Source organism: Geotrypetes seraphini, chromosome 8 (assembly GCF_902459505.1).
Source record: "Geotrypetes seraphini chromosome 8, aGeoSer1.1, whole genome shotgun sequence".
Taxonomy (NCBI): domain Eukaryota; kingdom Metazoa; phylum Chordata; class Amphibia; order Gymnophiona; family Dermophiidae; genus Geotrypetes; species Geotrypetes seraphini.
In genome coordinates this window covers 145,566,647-145,586,364 of record NC_047091.1, presented here as the reverse complement: position 1 = coordinate 145,586,364, position 19,718 = coordinate 145,566,647, and the positions used below count along the sequence as shown (strand labels likewise).

General features: G+C 41.4%; 1 protein-coding gene across 18 annotated transcripts in view; it reads right to left on the bottom strand.

Moving 5' to 3' along the window:
• RIMBP2 (RIMS binding protein 2) overlaps nucleotides 1-19,718 on the bottom strand; it is a 598,797-nt gene that overhangs the window by 119,684 nt on the left and 459,395 nt on the right. For 11 of the 18 annotated variants that reach the window (XM_033956341.1, XM_033956346.1, XM_033956345.1 and 8 more), the window contains one exon: nucleotides 15,352-15,504. In XM_033956341.1, coding sequence (XP_033812232.1) covers nucleotides 15,352-15,504 — 153 coding nt within the window. The remainder of the gene's footprint in view (nucleotides 1-15,351; nucleotides 15,505-19,718) is intronic. The other 7 variants (XM_033956357.1, XM_033956342.1, XM_033956350.1 and 4 more) reach the window with 1 other exon arrangement.

The window sequence follows — 19,718 nt, the reverse complement described above, 5'->3', positions numbered from 1 at the left end:
AATTATCGTGAAATGGGGATGACGAATGAGGTGATCAGATTTGAAGATGACACAAAACCTTCCAAAACTGTATTTCTTAGAGTATTCTCTGGCTACATTTCATGATACCTGCGTTGAATCTTTTTGGTATATACAGTTTATAACACCTGTATGAAATTTCAGGAGGTCCTTAGGTGGCTGGAAAATTGGGCATCCAAATAGCAGATTAAATTTAGGCCCTCTTTTATCAAGCTGCTTTTATTGCCAGCCACTGCGGTAAAAGCTATGACGCTTATAGAAATTCCTATGAACGTTGAAGCTTTTTCTGCAGTGGCCGGCGATAAAAACCCCTAACGTGGCTTGATAAAAGGGGGCCTTAATGTGGACAAGTGCAAATTGCATCACATTGGAAAGAATAACTCAAATTACCGCTATACATTTATAGCCCTACAGCGGGCTCCGTCTCTGGCAGTGTTCACGGCCCGTTTAAAAGCCCACCTCTTTGAGAGAGCTTTCGACTCCTAACTCCTCTCACCTTGGGTTCTGCATCCCCCTACCCTCTATGTGTGTCTGTCCAAGTTAGATTGTAAGCTCTTCCGAGCAGGGACCATCTATAGTTTCCAAAATGTACAGCGCTGCGTATACCTTTCAGCGCTATATAAGTGATAAGTCGTAGTAGGTTCTACTTTAGGAGTCACCACTGAGGGAAAGGATTTAGGGGCAATCATGGCCACATATTGAAATCTTCTGCTCAGTGTGCAACAGCAACCACAAAAGCAAACACAATGTTAAGAACTATTAGGAAAGGAATAGAGAATAACACCGAGAATATCATAATGCTTCTGTACTGTGCTCCATGGTGAGACCACATCTTGAGTACGGTGTACAATTCTGGTCACCGCATCTCACAAAAGATGTAGTGGGACTGAAAAAGGTACAAAGAAGGACGACCAAAATGATTAAGAGGATGGAATGTCTCTCATATGAGGAAAAGGTAAAGAGGTTATGACTCTTAGGCTTGAAGAGGAAAAGGCTGACAGCTGAGATGTAAGATTCTGAATGGAGTGGAACAGGTAAATGTGAATCAATGGCTTACAAAGACTAGGGGAAACCCCATGAGGTTAAATAGTAGCATATTTAAAACAGAGAGGCAAAAATATATATTTTTTTCCACTCAATGTAGAATTAAGCTCTGGAACTCACTGGTGGAGCACATGGTAAAAGCAGTTAAGCTAGCTGGGTTGGAAAAAGGTTTGGACAAATTCCTGGAGGAAAAGTCCATAAACTGTTTTAAGGTAGACCTGGGGAAAGCCACTGCTTAACTCTGAGGTTACCCAATATAACAACTGGGTAATAGTTCAAACAGTGTGTCCCAAAAAATGATCAGAACCATTTAAAAACAAAAAAAAAGAGACCAAAAAAGGAAGGAATCAAATTTGTGGCTACAACCAGCGTGAGGGGGTTCTCTAAAGAAGCCTACCGGTGAAACGTGTTAGAACCCGCCAGCCTACGCTCAATTGACACTTTTTCTTCATCACCCTAAGTTAAGTGGATTTTTGCACTTGTTTTATTATTTAGAAGTACACATTGGATATTTATAAGAATAATGATGCCAATGAACAAAGTTTAAATCACCTTTCTATCTTTTGAGGATGGTACAATGAAAGTCTCTACAGGGGTTTGTCCCCGGTTTGGAGATTTTCTTTCCATTCATTGGATCTGAGCACCTTCTTGGTTTGAAGGTATTTAAATATATTATTTGGTCTCTTTTTTTATTTTTGTATGTATCTCTGATGTTAAACAGAATGAAATCCTGCTACTTTTTTGTGACTCTGCCAGATACTTGTGACCTGGACTGACCACAGTCAGAAACAGGATACTGGGTAGATGGATCCTTAGTCTGACCCAGTATGGCAACTATTATTACGTTTATTTGTTGCGGCCTTGAAATTCCTTAGATTTATTTTAAAAAATTTATATTCCGTTTAAAACAAAATGGTTTACCTCATTTTGTAAAAACAATGGGCCAACAATACTGTCATGTTCCTTAACATTGCAGATCTTCACATGCTCCATGGTCAATCCCAAGCTGGAAATGGAGCATTTGGTCATGATTTGTTTCTTGTCAATTGAGCAATCAGAATTTGAAAGACTTCCTTACTTGCATTTTGTTCTGCATTCCACCAGGTAGCTGGGCAAAGGCATGGGAAGATTTTTATGAGTTTGTTTTTCATAATTCTACACAACTTCATATAGTTTATTATTAGGGGATATTAATTTGCATTTAGAAATTGAGAATGCTGCTGCAGTGAAAGCATTTTTTGTCATCCTTGGATTATATAATCCCAAAGCCTACTAAAACACATCAGAAAGGCCATCCCTTAGATTGAATAACTTTTTCTTCCATGGATATTCTCTCACCTAATATTTACTTAACTCATCTAGTCTAATCTAATTCTTAGTCTTATATACTGAATCATCTCCTAAAAATAGTAGCTCGATTCGGTTCACATAATTAGAACACAAAGAAATATCCATTAACATTCATTGGAGCTATTGCCTAAAAAGCGATGACACATAGTGGTTTTTAAGGTTTTGCGAAAGATCTGAAGAGAGAAACACGATCTAATTTGACGAGGTCGTCCATTCCATATCGCAGTTAGTAAGTATGGAAATGAGTGTGAAATTTTACTAATGGACTTGATTCCTCTCAATGATGGAAAAGAGAGCTTATTCATAAGAACATAAGTATTGCCACTGCTGGGTCAGACCAGTGGTCCATCATGCCCAGCAGTCCGCTCATGGTCAAAGACCAGCGCCCAACTGAGACTAGCCCTACCTGCTTACGTCCGTGTTCAGCAGGAACTTATCTAGCTTTGCCTTGAATCCCTGGAGGGTGTTTTCCCCTAGGACAGACCCGGAAGAACATTCCAGCTCTCCACCACTCTCTGGGTGAAGAAGAACTTCCTTACGTTTGTACGGAATCTATCCCCGAAGATCTCATGGTGTTTAGAGATAAAGGCATCAGAGGAACAAATAGTCTATGTAAAATATTAAAGACTATACAGGCACATTTAAATTGAACTCTCAATTGAAACGGAAGCCAATGTAGGTTCCTCAGCAGAGGTGACACGTGATCAAATTTTTTCTTTCCAAAAATCAATCTGGCTATAGCATTTTGAATCAATTGCAGCCGTTTCTCGTTTCCTTTACTTCATCCCATATAAATGAAATTACAGTAATCCATCTGTGCCAAGATAATGATTTGAAACAATACTGCAAAATGATCTTGATGGAACAGATGACAGACTTTTCTCTGCGTGCGGAGACTAAAGAAATATTTTTTTGTAAGATTTACCTGGCATTGAAAAGAGAGAGAAAAATCCAAAGCAACCTCCAATACTCTAGAACAGTGGTTCCCAACCCTGTCCTGGAGGACCACTAGCCAGTCGGGTTTTTGGGATAACCCTAATGAATATGCAAGGAACAGATTTGCATGCCCGGCACCTCCATTATATGCAGATCTCTCTCATGCATATTCATTAGGGCTATCTCAAAAACCCGACTGGCTGGTGGTCCTCCAGGACAGGGTTGGGAACCACTGCTCTAGAAGATGATTCTACATGCAAAATGTCACCGGAATTAAGGATAACTGAAGATGGCAAATTACCAATTTCTGGGCCAGACCATAATAATTTTGTCTTTGTTGCGTTAAGCTTCATATGAGCCTGCAGTGACCAAGATTACAAATTAGATATACAAGAGTTTATATTAGTTGTAAAGTTGCTCAAATTAGGATCAACTTCTGGCAGGATAAAGATATCATCATCATAAGTGAACATTGTCTCAATGGAACTTAATTGATAGTATTTTAATGTAGTCATATAAATGTTGAAAAGAATCGGAGACAACAAAGAGCCCTGTGAGACACCACAATCTGGCGGCCATGCAGCAGATGTGTTACCTTCAAAGTTTATCACATAAGAGCATAATGTGAGCAATCCTTTCCATCTTAGCAAATTTTCTTCTAATCCTGTATCTGAGAGTAACTGAATGGAGTTATCATGGCTGATTACATCAAAAGCAGCGGAAAGGTCAAATTGAAGTAAAATGGCATATCGATTATGAGATAATAAACTTTGAGCCTTATAAATCAGAGAAACTAATAGAGTTTCAGTACTGAAATTGGGACGGAAACCATGTTGAGATGGTAAAAGAATAGAGAATTTATTTAAATAGTTGGCACTTGGAGCCCCAATATTATGGTCAGATCATTTAGGGCTCCCTTTACAAAGGTGCGTTAGGGCTTTAACGTGTGGACTAGCGCACGCTACAATGCCGCACATGCTAGCCGCTACCACCTCCTCTTGAGCAGGCGGTAGTTTTTCGGCTAGCGCACGCTAATCTGGTGCGTGCGTTAAAAAACGCTAGCACATCTTAGTAAAAAGAGCCCTTAATGGATTGTTTTGATCTAAATTGGTTGCGGTCACAATATTTGAAAGGCCAATTATGTAACAAAGAAGTCCTATCAAGAGGCCCAATAAATTCTATCAATTTCTGGGCACATTATGAAACTACTTCCTTGATAGATAACCCTAAAAATTTTTATTCAAATTGGGGAGAATTCAGCAGGGCTATTCTTGATGCTATAGCCCCCAAGCATTTACATTAAAAACATTGAAAATTATTGAAAAACATTGAAACCTTTTGATAACCGCATAGAACTTAACAGTTTTGCTGTCTAGAAATTGCTTTTATGTTTATGTTATGGTTGGCAGGATAAATACGGTAATTCTTGAATTTCAAATGTGCTATCAGGCGATTAGAGTGAATTTGGCATAAAACTGACAAAGATGTCAATCGGGAGCAATGGAGAAAGAGGATACATGATTATAAGAAAAAAACGATGTGATGTCATTCTGCTAGGACTTTTTAAGTTAGTTACTTCTATATTTGATGTCATTCATCTCAAACAGGCTCCACAGGATAGTCCACCAACTTTGGAGGCGTTCGCATAGTACTTTTATACAAAATTGTGCAATTTAAGAGCATCATGTTTAAGATTTTTGAACACAGACTCTATAACATTAGATCTGCCAAAAGATGCCTGCTTTGCAGAATTAGGTTGGAATTCTTTCAAAAATCCCACTTGGAATCAATCCCACTTGGAATCATACAACTTGGAAATTGTATGCTAAGAGTAAATGTGTGAATTAGTATTGTCCTACAGATACTTGCCCTCCTGTGGTTATGCGATCTGCTCCGCCAAAATTTCAGAGAGAACTTTATGATTAGCTATCTCATATGCTCAAGATAGGAGAATTTCCCTTGAATAATGGGAATATTCTAATCACGCCAATTATTAAAAATTCAAAGGAATCCATCTCGTTAACATTGTTCAGTTTTATTTTTGTATTATCCGCATAGAACTGTGAGGTTTTGCGATATATAAATAACTTGTTATGTTATGCTATGCTATATTGCCAAGTCTGATGTGGCAAAAGAAAGAAGAGACTGGATGCCTTTTCTATTGGCTTGACTCTGTTCCAGATAAAAGGTGGCAGATCTCTTGCAATTCAAAGCATGGAGAATTGCTTTACTTTTTTGGGTGCATGGCCTAGGAAAAACATTGGTAAACAGATTGACTAAGATGGAAGTCTGACCCTAGTTTAATCAGGAACTTGGGAGATATGCAGAGCAATGTTGATGAAATCTAGTGTAAGGTGGATAGGTTACCAGAGCCTGAAGTTCATCAGCTCTGCAGGCTGAAATGCCAAAAAAACAGAGCTCTTTCATAAGAGCTCAGTTGGGTGAGAGTTAGGGACAGGAAAAGAGTAAACTGGAAACTAGATGAAAACAAAATGAACTTCATTTCATTGATTTTCACTTTGTTTCCAAAATGCTTAATGAATCAACAGACAGCCGCTGCTATGGTCCCTCCTCCACTGCTGCCACCACAGCCAAAAAGCTCCTCCAAGCTTATCTACTGATTCCTGGGTCCTTCTTACCACTTAGCCCATCTACTGATCCAAGGGGCAGGAATGATTCATGACCATACCTGCCATTTGATGCTAAATTTCATAATGGTATCAGCTAAACTCATGCTGGTGCCAATATGTTGTATCCAATCAGATCCTATTTCATTTTCTTTTTTATTTCATTTCGCTTTTCTCATTTTAAATAAGTGAAATAAAATAAATACACTACACAAACAAACAAAAAAGAAACAAAAATTCTCAAGTGTAGATCAAGGCCTGGAGAAAAGCATGGATGCAAACAGAACCTGATGGGGGTGGGGTGGGGGTGGGAGTAGCCACTGCTGCAGCATGGGAAGTCTTGTACATGTACCAAAATATTCCTAGTCATTTTCTGAAAACTCTGGAATGTCATTCCACTTGGTATCCCATGACCCACTTGCATGACATGGTTTGTTTTCGGAGAACAGGAAAAAACCACAAATTTATAGCTCAGCTGAGACTGGTAATGCTGTCAAGCATCTCAAATCACCATTTAAATCTGATTTAATAAGGCAAGCATCTGTTAAATAGAAACTCATTAAGAAAAACATTTTTGTTAGGTCTATTAGCTACAACAGATGTGTCAGAGTCAGCTCAAAATTAGGTTAGTCACAAATATTTAATTAAATATATTTCCCATCCCCCCCTTTAGATGGCCAAATGGGACTTTTCATAAAATATTATAGTGGACATTGATAGATATACAAAGAGACAGGCAAACTGACAGATAGGTAGACAGATACACAGACAGACAGATCCGAATATAATGCCAACATTTTAACCAGAGACTAATGAAACAAATTTTGGGTTTATAAACAAAAACAGAATTTAATTAATGAAAGGTGTAATCTTTGCAGCTAGCTTAACTCAGAATAAGCCCTGGATTATTATGGTTACCAGAATTGACCCCATAATGGGAATAATAATAATCATTTACTTATATGCCGCCATACCAGGGAGGTTCTAAGCGGCTCACAACAAGGAGAGTTGACAAAAATTTGATTGGCTCCTGCTCCACCTTTAACAGCATGTATCCCGGAATAAATCACTCAGGGTCCTCTCTAAAAGGAACTATGATTATTTGTAGAAATGGTAAATAACTTTCTGTCAGAACATAAGAAGTGCTATACTGGGACAGACCAAAGGTACATCAAGCCCAAGTACCTAGCTAGATCCCAAGTAGTAAAACAGATTTTATGCTGTTTATCCTAGGAATAAGCAGTGGATTTTCCCAAGCCATCTCAGCAGTGGTCTGTGGACTTCCCTTTCAGGAAATTATCCAAACCTTTTTTAAATCCCACTAAGCTAACTGATTTCACCACATTTGAGTGATCTGAACTAGATCTGATTACAGACAATATAAACAACTCATATTCAGAAAACAAAAGTATCAGCAAGCAAAATTAGCTAGTGGTATATAATGGAGGCGACAGACATGCACATATGTCTCATGCATATTCATTAGGGATATCCTGAAAACCCAACTAGCCAGGGTCCCCTAGGACAAGTTTAAGAACCACTGTTATAAGCTACATTGTGTGTCATAGATGTCAGAGCTATTGGAGAGGAGGAGCTGACTTAATGGTTAGAACAGTGGGTTGAACTGCAGGGAAGCCAGTTCCAATCCCACTGCTGCTTCTTGTGAGTTTAGGCAAGTCACATAACCCTTCATTGCCTCTAGCATGAACCAGATTGTAAGCCCTTTCCATTCACACAGGTCTGCCAACTCCTCTTCTGCTAATGGGGTCTGGCCTCCCTGTCAGCAGCTCTATAATCCTGGAGATCCAGTGACTCCTCTCCTGCTGATGGGAAAAGAAAGATATAGTGGCAGGCCAGAAGGAATGCACAGGCCAGATGAAGCCCTTATGGGGCCTTGTTCGGCTAACCCTGCCTTATAAGAAAGTAATACCTTCAGCACCTAAAGAAAAGATTTAATCTGAATTATTTAACCTATCACTTAGAGGTTCTTAAAGTACCACCTTCCGGCCCACACTCAGAATTATGAATCTAAATTAGTACGGGCCCTGATGGCTCTACTTCTTCAATGCTTCTTGCAACCATTGTTCTCTTACATATAAAGTATGAAGAGATGAAAAATGAACTTTGGGAAGGAAGTGTTTTGTTTTGTTTTTTGGTCTCTACATTTTCCTTTCTCCATTCTTTTCCATGTGGGATTTCTTGGAGATCTCTTGGCGATCTCATGGGACCTCTTGGAGAGAGATAGACATAATGGTTACTGTGGATGGGCAGACTAGATGGGCCATTTGGCCTTTATCTGCCATCATGTTTCAATGTTTCTAAGCGTAATTAGAAGCAGGCCTTGGATCTGCACCATGACTCAGAGATGTTTCCTCTGCTTTAATAGATTCCCTCCCTCTTATTCTTCCTAATCTGGTCACTGCAGTAATAGTCTTAAGGCCGAAGTTACTTTAGAAGCATTAATCACAATTTACATGTGTAAATATTGGCATTTATACATGGAAAATTTGATTTTAGAAAGCCTGGATTTGCACTACAAGCAGATGGCAAGGAGACATGGTATGGGCAGGGCTTGGGCCTATGCGTGCATTCCCCATAAGAACATAAGAATTGCCGCTGCTGGGACAGACCAGTGGTCCATCGTGCCCAGCAGTCCGCTCCTGCGGCAGCCCCTAGGTCAAAGACCAGAGCCCCAACTGAGACCAGTCCTACCTGTGTACGCTCCAGTTCAGCAGGAACTTGTCTAACTTTGTCTTGAATCCCTGGAGGTTGTTTCCCCCTACGACAGCCTCCGAAAGAGCGTTCCAGTTTTCCACCACTCTCTGGGTGAAAAAGAACTTCCTTACGTTTGTACGGAATCTATCTCCTTTTAACTTTAGAGAGTGCCCTCTCATTCTCCCTACCTTGGAGAGGGTGAACAACCTGTCTTTATCTACTAAGTCTATTCCCTTCATTATCTTGAACGTTTCAATCATGTCCCCTCTCAGTCTCCTCTTTTCAAGGGAGAAGAGGCCCAGTTTCTCTAATCTCTCGCTGTACGACAACTCCTCCAGCCCCTTAACCATTTTAGTCGCTGAGAAGGGGATATCTATCTATCTATCTAAATAGATCAACAATGTGATTTACGACAGCTTCCAGGGATGTATCAATTAAAAGTGCTCATTTTGGCCAGCCCTTTTACAGGAGGGATTAAGGAATAATCCCTTGTTGTTTTCCACCCTGAAAATTCAATAGTGAAGAAAGATTGTGGCTTCTGTATTTGATTACGAGCATTTACATGTGTTGGTTTTCTAAAACGGCTGTCTAAGTCTTAAAACATAGGGGTCATTTTATCAAGCTGCGGGAAAATCTAGGCTTAATAAAGTTAACGTGGGAGTTCCCTGCATGCTAAACCCAGATTGAATATGGCATTTTAAAGAGCTGTTTCTTTTGTTTTAATGGTTGTGTCCTAATGTTCCCGCCTGATGCAGGCGGTTGAGCCAAAACACAGCACTGTTTTCAGTCCTTCTTCTGAACTCTTAACTGTTTTGGGAGATTTGCTTTATGTAAACCTGTTAGCCTGTTTTGGGTTTTTAAAAAAATTATAAATACACTCTGTCATTCTATACCTCCAAGGTTTCCTTTTCTACTTTTCGTTGGTCCTACCTCAAGAAAGACATGGCGATACTTGAGAAGGTCCAGAGAAGAGCTACGAAAATGATAAATGGTATGGAGGGCTGTTCATACGCTGACAGGCTGGACAAGCTGGGGCTCTTCTCCCTGGAAAAGAGGAGGCTTAGGGGGGACATGATAGAAACTTTCAAGATCATTAAAGGCATGGAGAAGGTAGACAAGGATAGATTCTTCAAACTACGGGGAACCACAGGCACAAGAGGGTACTCGGAGAAACTGGAAGGGGAGAAGTTTAGAACAAATGCCAGGAGGTTCTTCTTCACACAGAGGGTTGTGAACACATGGAACGTGCTCCCGGAGGAAGTGGTCGGGCAGAGTACGCTACGGGGATTCAAAGAGGGATTGGATGGATTCCTGAAGGATAGGGGGATTGAGGGATACAGATAAGGGTAGATAAGAGTATGGAAAGAGTATAGATAAAAACAAGGGGGCTATAGGGCTAAATCAAGATAACATGACAGGTCATGGACCTGATGGGCCGCCGCGGGTGCGGACTGCTGGGCACGATGGACCTCTGGTCTGACCCAGCGGAGGCAAATTCTTATGTTCTTATGTTCTTACCCTACTTCCTTTTCTTCTGTATTCTCTTATAGAGGACTTTTTCCTCCTTTTTGGTGTTTGCTCTCAAATGTTCCCATTAGCATACGGTACCAGCAAAGAATTAATGTGGGAGCACTTATTGACTTATTTAGGAGATAGTAAGGGCTCCATATTAACTCTGCATTATACAGTTAGCATGCCCTAATCATAGGGCATTAGCTGGATAATGTGAGAGAACTAAAGAGTCTCAAACACCCACTCAATTCCACACCCATTGTGTAATTCAAACGTTTAATGGGTAATGATGTACATCCTTGACCCTTGTTTTCACCTCCTCCTTGATGTCTTATTTAGCACTTACTGTTGTTTCATAGTTCAATGGAACAATTCAAGTAAAACATCACAACAGAAAGAATCACTAGCATGCACTAACTATATATTATGGGTTTAAAGTCCTTTAATAAAATGACCCCATAGACTTGCTACTTTTGACGTACCCTGTTTACACACCTGTCGACACTTAACCTGTGTATGTTACCAAGTTACTTCTATTGAAGACCGAATGCCCATCAAGCCCAGTATCCTGTTTCCAACAGTGGCCAACCCATGTCCTAAGTACCTAGCTAGATCCCAAGTAGTAAACAGATTTTAAGCTGCTTATCCTAGGAATAAGCAGTGGATTTCATCAACCCATCTCAATAATGGCCTCTTTTAGGAAATTATGCAAACCTTTTTTAAACCCTGCTAAGCTAACTGATTTCATCACATTCTCCAGTAACGAATTCCAGAGTTTAATTACATGTTGTGTGAAGAAATATTTTTTCTGTTTGTTTTAAATCTACTACTTAGTAGCTTCATCTCATGCCCCCTAGTCCTAGCATTTTTGGAAAGAGTGCTAGGGTCCACCTTGAGGGTTAGAGCCCATGAAAAGGATCTGGGTGTCATTGTAGACAATAAGATGAAACCTTCCATCCAATGTGCGGTGGTAGCCAGAAAAGCAAACAGGATGCTAGGAATTATTTTAAAAAGGGATAGTTAATAAAACTAAGAATATTATAATGCCCCTATGTCGCTTCATGGTGCTGTCGCTCCATGGTACTGTGTTCAATTATGGTTTCCTTATCTCAAGAAAGATATAATAGCACTAGAAAAGGTTCAAAGAAGAGCGACAAACATGATAAAGGGGATGGAACTCCTCTCGTATGAGGAAAGACTAAAAAGGTTAGGGCTCATCAGCTTGGAAAAGAGATGGCTGAGGGAATATATGATTGAAGTCTACAAAATCCTGAGTGGAGTAGAACTGGTACAAGTGGATTGATTTTTCATTCCGTCAAAAATTACAAAGACTAGGGGACACTTGATGAAGTTACAAGGATATACTTTTAAAACCAATAGGAGGAAATATTTTTTCACTCAGAGAATAGTTAAGCTCTGGAACACATTGCTAGAGGTTGTGGTAAGAGCGGATAGTGTAGCTGGTTTTAAGAAAGGTTTGGACAATTTCCTGGAGGAAAAGTCCATAGTCTGTTATTGAGAAAGACATGGGGGAACCACTGTTTACCCTGGATCGATAGCATGGAATGTTGCTACTCCTTGGGTTTTGACCAGGTACTAGGGATCTGGATTGGCCATCTTGAGAACGGGCTACTGGGCTTGATGGACAATTGGCTTGACCCGGTAAGGCATTTCTTATGTTCTTATGAGTGAACATGTGATTCACATCTACCCTTTCCACTCTTCTCATTTTATAGACCTCTATCATATCACCCCTGAGCCGTCCCTTCTCCAAGCTTAAGAGACCTAGCCGCTTTAGCCTTTCCTCCTAGGGAAGTCATCCCATCTCTTTTATAATTTTTGTCGCCCTTCTCTGTACTTTTTCTAATTCCGCTATTTTTTTTTGAGATACGGCGACCAGAACTGCACACAGTATTCAAGGTGCATCCATAACATAGAGTGATACAAGGGCATTATAACATTTTCATCTTTGTTTTCCATTCCTTTCCTGATAATTCCTAATATTCCATTTGCTTTCTTAGCAGCCGCTGCACATTGAGCTGAAGGTTTCCACATAACCTCAACAAAGGCACCTAGATCCTTTTCCTGGATGGTGACTCCTATCATAGAACCCAGTATCGCGTAGCTATAGTTCAGGTTCCTCGTTCCCACATGCATCACTTTGCACTTGCTCACATTAAACATCATCTGCCATTTGATGCCCAGTCTTCCAGTTTCACTAGGTCCTCTTGCAATTTTTCACAATCCTCTTTTCCATTGTTAACAAATATAAAATGGATGCTCCAGCCATATGCAGCTGGTACATACATATGCATTCCTCATATATTTATCTACATTGTCAGATCCGTTTCTAAAATACCACTAGAATTGGGCATGCCCAAGTTCTACGTTCTATCTAATATTGGGCTGCCCACCATGAGCTCTAAGTCTGATCATCACTGTTAACAATGGCTAGGACTCCCTTCCTTCCCTGAGAGGCTGTAAACATTCCATATACAAACTCCCAATTCCCAACTGACCCACGGTGCAGAAGACTCAGTCTGGGAATTGAATCAGGGACCCTCTACTTGGCAATGTAACAGTACTGCCACTGACCTAGCCCATGGAAGGGTAGTTTTGCAAAGTCCAGTATGACAATCATCCAAAGAAATGCCATTGTTTTATGTCAACAAGCTTAAAAATAAAGAAGAACTGATATATTGGTGGAGTATGAAACCATCCCTTGGAACTGCAGGCTGTTGGATACCTTGTACTCACCAGCCTGGAAGACCATTTTCAAAGGGATACTCTCTGTGAACTTGGAATGTGCTCCCACCAAAAAAAAAAAATAATAATTTTTTTTTTTCAATTCTTTTTTTATTTTTATTTTTTCCCAGTTGTTGGGAATTTTTTGTTTGTTTCAAACATTTGTTTTAATTGTGATGCATGCAGCTTGATTCTGTGGATGCTAACGCTAGGTCAACTTAACTTTATTTTACATACATTAAATTTAAGGTGCACTAGCAATCAAATGTATCCTAATCAATGCACATCCCTATCATAGACAATATCTTTGAAAATTTTAGAAATCTGGGAGAGTGAGTACTCTGCATGGGTGTCTGAACTAGGGAAGCCACGGCCTCCCCAAGAATCAGTGGTTACCGGTAGGTTATGGCTCTATTCCTCCACCCACCTTCTCTTAGGGCTGTACTTTAAAATCTTTGGGCAGCCGCCACGCAGCATCAACGAGCAAGCCTGCCCCCAGAACCCTTCATTCTACTTCCAGTGGCAGGCCTGCTCGTTGATTTAAAAGTACAGGAGGAGGTGGGTGGGGTAGTCAGGAACTGGTGAGAGGTCATGCCGGTTCATAGACAACCCCGCGAAAGACAAAGGCGCGTGCCGACAACTGAGCGCAAGACGGAGGTGCGCGCTGAAGAAAATTACAGTTTTTAGGGGCTCCGACGGGGGGTTTTGTTAGGGAGCCCCCCCAGTTTACTTAATAGAGATCGCGCCGGCGTTGTGGGGGGTTTGGGGAGTTGTAACCCTCCACATTTTACTGTAAACTTAACTTTTTCCCTAAAAACAGGGAAAAAGTGAAGTTTTCAGTAAAATGTGGGGGGTTACAACCCCCCAAGCTCCCCACAATGCCCCCATAACGCGGCGTGATCTCTATTAAGTAAAGTGGGGGGTTCCCCCCCCACACACACCCCCGTCGGAGCTCTAAAAACAATAATTTTCTGTGGCGCTCACCTCCGCGCTGCGCTCAATTGTCTGCGCGCGCCTTTGTCCCGGCGCGCTTTTGACCTGACACCGGTCATGCCAGAGGACTCTGATGGGGCTTAGGGCGGAGCCTCTGGGCCCCTCTCCCCAATCAAAATAGCGTTGCGCTGTTTATGTTCTGTAACGCACACTTTTCTACAACTTTTTAGCTGGTGCACAAGCACCCATGGGACATTCCAACTGAAATCTCCATGCATGCTCTCAATTCCCCACCTAATCCTGATTCATTTTTGCAGTGGGTAAAAGTATGTACATTATTTTCACTGCAATGAGGTGGGGGGAGATGAGAATTTTCAAACACTCCATTTCTACGAGTCAAATGCTGGGTTTACGTGCAGAAATGGATTTGAAAGCTGTTTTCAGAAGAAAAAAGAAAGGAAACAGCACCAATATAAGAACATAAGAACAGATGTACTGGGTCAGACCAATGGTCCATCTAGTCCAGTAGCCCGCCTTCATGGTGGCCAATCCAGATCACAGGTACCTTGCAAAAACTCAAATAGTAGCAACATTCCATGATAACGATTTCAGAGCAAGCAGTGACTTCTCCAATGTCTGCCTCAATAGCAGATGATGGACTTTTCCTCCAGGAACTTGTCCAAACCTTTATTAAAACCTGCTACGTTAACGGCTCTTATCACATCTGGCAATGCGTTCCAGAGCTTAACTATTCTCTGAGTGAAAAAAATATTCCTCCTATAGGTTTTAAAAGTGTAACTTCATCAAGTGCACCCTAGTCTTTTTAATTGGCATAAAAAGCAATCCACTTATACCTGTTCTACACCCAGGGGAGTAGTACGGGTGAGTGGCACTCCTCCACTGCCTTCTTCCCCATCCCCTTCCCTTTCCCTGTACCTTTTTAACTTCTCCGACGTCCAGGAGCATGCCCAAGTCGGTGTCAGCTTGCCCTCTGATGTCCCTTTCTAGGTGCAGGTCCCGGAAGCGATGTCAGAGAAAGTGTCGATGCCAACGTGGGCAGCAATCTCGCACCGGGGGAAGTAAAAAAAAGGTACGGGGAAGGCAAGGGTGTGCAGCAAGGAGAGGAGCGGAGAGGAGGAGGGGTGCCATGCCCTTAGGAAGACCACGCCACTGTCTACATCACTCAGTATTTTTGTAGATTTCAGTCATATCTCCCCTTAGGGGGTCTCTTTCCCAAGCCGAAGAGTCCTAAACTCTTTAGTCTTTCCTCATACGAGAGGCATTCCATTCCCTCTATCATCTTGGCCGCTCTTCTTTGAACCTTTTCTAGTTCCACCATATCTATTTTTGGGAGATAAGGTACTGAACCTGAAAACCAGAAGCATCTGAGCCAAACCTCCAGGCAAGTCGATATTTTAAGGATTCTAGCATGTGAGCGACACTGTCAATTACCTGTGACACTGTCAATTACCTGTTTTCCAAGCTCAGAGCCTTTCAGAAAATCATCCACAGATGTACCTCTCCTCTTAACATTCGGGGAATCGTAGCCATCTTCTTCATCATCGGAGTTCATATAGTGCACTGCATTACTTCGGTCACTCAGTATGCTCCTCTTCTCCATCTGCTGAGTAAAAGCAAGTAAAGAAAGGCTTTGTCAGCACTTATTTATTTACATTCTGCATATCCTACAATTCTATGTATGTTACATATTATTCAGGTACTCAAGCATTTTTCCATGTCTGTCCTGGTGGGCTCACACTCTATCTAATGTACCTGGGGCACTGGGGGATTAAGTGACTTGCCCAGGGTCACAAGGAGCAGTGTAGGATTTGAACCCACAGGGGCTGTAGCTCTAACCACTGCACCACACACTCCCCCCCCAAAAAAAAATTATGTTTCACAAGGCTCTTGTCTCATTCTTTGCCCATTCAGCTCTTATCAGGGAGCAATCAAGCTTGGCCTACACTATTTTCTTTGATCACTGGCCTTGACCCTGGCACTAGGTATCACAGTATAATGAGATGGATAATTTTATAGGACACTATTGAAGGGGACAATCCTACTAGAAACTGTTATGGTTGCTGCAATGTATCTATGATTTGCGTTTGGGTGGAAGTGGGGTTGATATTAAGACCAACAGCTCGACATCTATTTGACTTTGAAAACTGTTTGCATTAATATTTTCACAGCAATGAAATGACAGCTCACATTGGGCCTTTTTGCTAAGATGTGCTAAACAGGGTGGGTTTTTTTTTTCCTTTATACAAGTCCCATTGTAATTTTTCCATTAGCCCGTGGACTTGCAAAAAAGATTAATGTGGGAGTACTTCCCTCCTCCTATTTAGGAGGTGCTAAGAGATCCCGTGTTAATTCAGCATTAGCCAGTTTAGAGCATGCTAATGTGAACATGCTAGCTGGCTAATGTTTCCCATGTCCATTTCCTGTCCCCTGAAAAAAAAAAACAACCCCACCCCAACAAATCTGACTTGAATGCCACAATATATCTGAGCTTAGTGTGCAAGAAAGTCCCATGTTAGAATGCACTAAGCTCCGATTTCATCACACCATGGTAAAAGAGCCTCAAAATTTTCCCTCTACCACAGTACATCATCTCTTCCTTCATCAAAATGAAGACTATAGTATGTATGATATCTCCTTATTGAGGATCCACTGCATATTGCGGAACATTTAGGGAGGACATTTTCAAGCTGCATTACGGCTTTAAGTGGCATTATAAGCCTTTAATGTAACTTAAAGGGCCCTAATGTGACTTGACTTAATTTCCCAGGGCAATATTTAAGCCACCACAGGTTACACAGTATTGAGATGCAAAACATACAAATGCCTGCTGCATCTCATTTCTATACAAATGCCCTGTAGTGAAACACTGTAAATCGGGTTAGGGCCATAAAATCAGAGTAACATAACTCAAGCTTTTGCTGGGGGGTCTGCAATGGCCCCATGCTTCCAGGCTCGCAGAGCAGGGCCCCACAGCTGGTATCCCTCACCTGAAACCTTACCAGTCCCCCCCCCCAGATACCAGTTCCCATGCCCCCCCCCCATGTGCAAAACTCCTAAAGGGCTTTCCTATAAAGTCACTGGCAGATCAGGGGGTCCTCGGGCAGGAGTGATGACCAGTGGCTCCTGCCCAGTCTGGTGCTTTTCCCAAAATAGTGACCCTAGTGGTTACCTTATACCTTGGGAGGGGCTAGGGGGTGGGGAGGTTGGTGCTTGCATCTTGCAGGGATGGGGGTGGGTGGGGTTTCAGCTGGAGAGAGGCTCTGTTCTTCTGATCCAGATGCACTGGGCTGCAGCTTTGCAGCTTGATGCTCCAGGGCTGCGGGAATAACACAACTTGCAAGGTGGCTCACAAGTGCCGTTATTCCTGCAAATTTCCCCCTTAAAGTCTTGCTTTAAAGCCTAACTGAATACCATTGTTGTATTTTTAACATTGTTTTCATGAACCACATATCAAATGCTGTTTGGTATGGCCCAAAATATCAAAAGGAGAAAAAAATTCCCCCACGAAAAAATATGAATAGAAAAGAAGCATGGGTGGTGAGGACGAATCAGAGGAGAATCAGGAATAAGACCTGCATGAAAATGTAGGTGGAAGATGACGCAAGCATAAGACCTGCATATATTGTAGGCGAAGACCCCTGCGAAACCCCAAATAGTTATATTTCCAAGAGAGATATTATGCATATGAATTCAAACTTCTAAGCTGTCATTTTCCTCTCGGTCAGCAAAACAAAGAGATTCACCTTTGCTTCAGAAACCAGCAGTCAGATCTCACACTTTGTTTTGGGACATGATATGATGTTCTCCTAAGAAACACTAGCAAGGACAGTGTAACTCAGGAAGGTCTGTTCTCTGGAGTTATTAGCCTTAGTATAGGAAAGGCATTTGTCAGGGAAATATAGAAAGGCCAGTTTTAGCATCAGGTGACGTCACGTTTCAGTATGGCTCCATGATAAGTGTATAGACCATCCATCCAATAAAAATGACATATGTGACAACCAATGAGAAGTGAGTAACTAGGAGGTACCCTAGTCTACTGATATAATGTATATAAGGGACATGCTGGATGGCATAAGAGGGGTAGGAGGAAGGAGGAGAGAAGCGAGAGGAGTCAGACCCAAAAGAACATCAGATTGCTATTTCGTATGTATGCCATCCTTTGTAGCCAATATGCTGTACTTTGCTATTTCATGTGAGTTGCTTTATGCTTATTACTAATAAACCTATCTCATTGTAACTGTCACAAGGTCTTTTATTATGGGCTGATGATAAGATTTTGCAGCAATCTTATCAGTGTGAGTATCAATAATGAAGAAAAAAAGGAACCTAGGAATCAAGGAATGACAAACAAAAACTTCATTATGATTAAAAACTAGCCTACACTTCTTTATTTGAAAATCATATGGTTCATTATGGTGATGGAATTCAATAAAGCATGGGATAAAAATAGAGGATCTCTAATTAGAAAATAAAGGATGCAAATCAGGGGTCCCCAAAGTCCCTGCATGAGGGCCTAATCCAGTCGGGTTTTCAGGATTTCCCCAAAGAATATGCATTGAAAGCAGTGCATGCACATAGATCTCATGCATATTCATTGGGGAAATCCTGAAAACCCGACTGGATTCGGCCCTCAAGGAGGGACTTTGGGGATCTCTGATGTAAATTAATGGAGCCACCCAGGTTTGGCTGGGTGGCAGTTAACACTGGGCAAAGGACAGCCTGAGGGTAGGGAAAAAGAAGAGAAGCTGAGGTAGGAAGGGATAGCATTGGTGGAGGGTAAGAAAAGGGAGGAGATGAGAGGAATAGGGTTACTTGATTGGTTGGAGGAGAAAATTAGGGTGGGATTAGGATAGATAGGAAGGAGGGGTGTTGGATATTCGGGATTGAGGAAAATTTGGCGGGCAGGAGAACACGACTTAATGAGAGTGGGGGAAGAGGAAGGTTAGGGAGCGGAGTGTCCCTCCCGCCCTCCCCTGTGATTTTTACTGTTAGGTTATGGGGTTAAGAGGTGGGTTGGGGGGTTGGGGGTTGGTCGCAGTTGTTAGGCTGTGGGCCTAGACATCATCATTTATATTGGAAGGGGTGAAGTGGAGACTTGATATGGGAGTAATTGAAATATGGACTTGTGGGCGATACTGCCGCGAGTTAAGGTGGCTTGACGGTACCATAAGACACAAAAAATGTTATAAAGTAATTTATTGTATACTGGAGCTAGTTTCGTTACCGAATGGCAAGTTTGTATTTGATGTATGATGATATTTGTTCTCAGCTATTGAAATTGGTTATGGAATTTAATGGGTTAATATAAATAAACAATTCTAGGTGTATTGGATTCATTTGATATGATATAGTAGTGAATGTTATTGCTGATATCTGAGTCCCAGTGTTATGAACTAAGGCTGGTATTGGTCTGTGTCCCATATATGGTAATTTGGTGTAGGATGGGCTGGAGAGGGCATCAATGGGAACGCTACTAACTTGGAACATGAGGATGTTATTGGCCAGACTTTCCAGTAGATATCCTGCAAACAACGGGATGGTTGGATAGACTGGAGTGAGCTTAGATGGCAACTCCAGCAATTGGAACCTAGGACAATACCAGGTGGATTTTAGTCTATGGCCCAGAAATATCAAAGAAGAGACAAGTTAATTTAATCATGTATTTTTTAATTGGGTATAACTTATGGGCAGACTGGATGGACCTTTCAGGTCTTTATCTGCCGTCATTTACTATGTTACTGTGTTACCTGACAGAAACCCAAAGAGTAGCAACATTCCAGAGCTGAGATTGTGATGTCATAATGCCTCATTCCACCA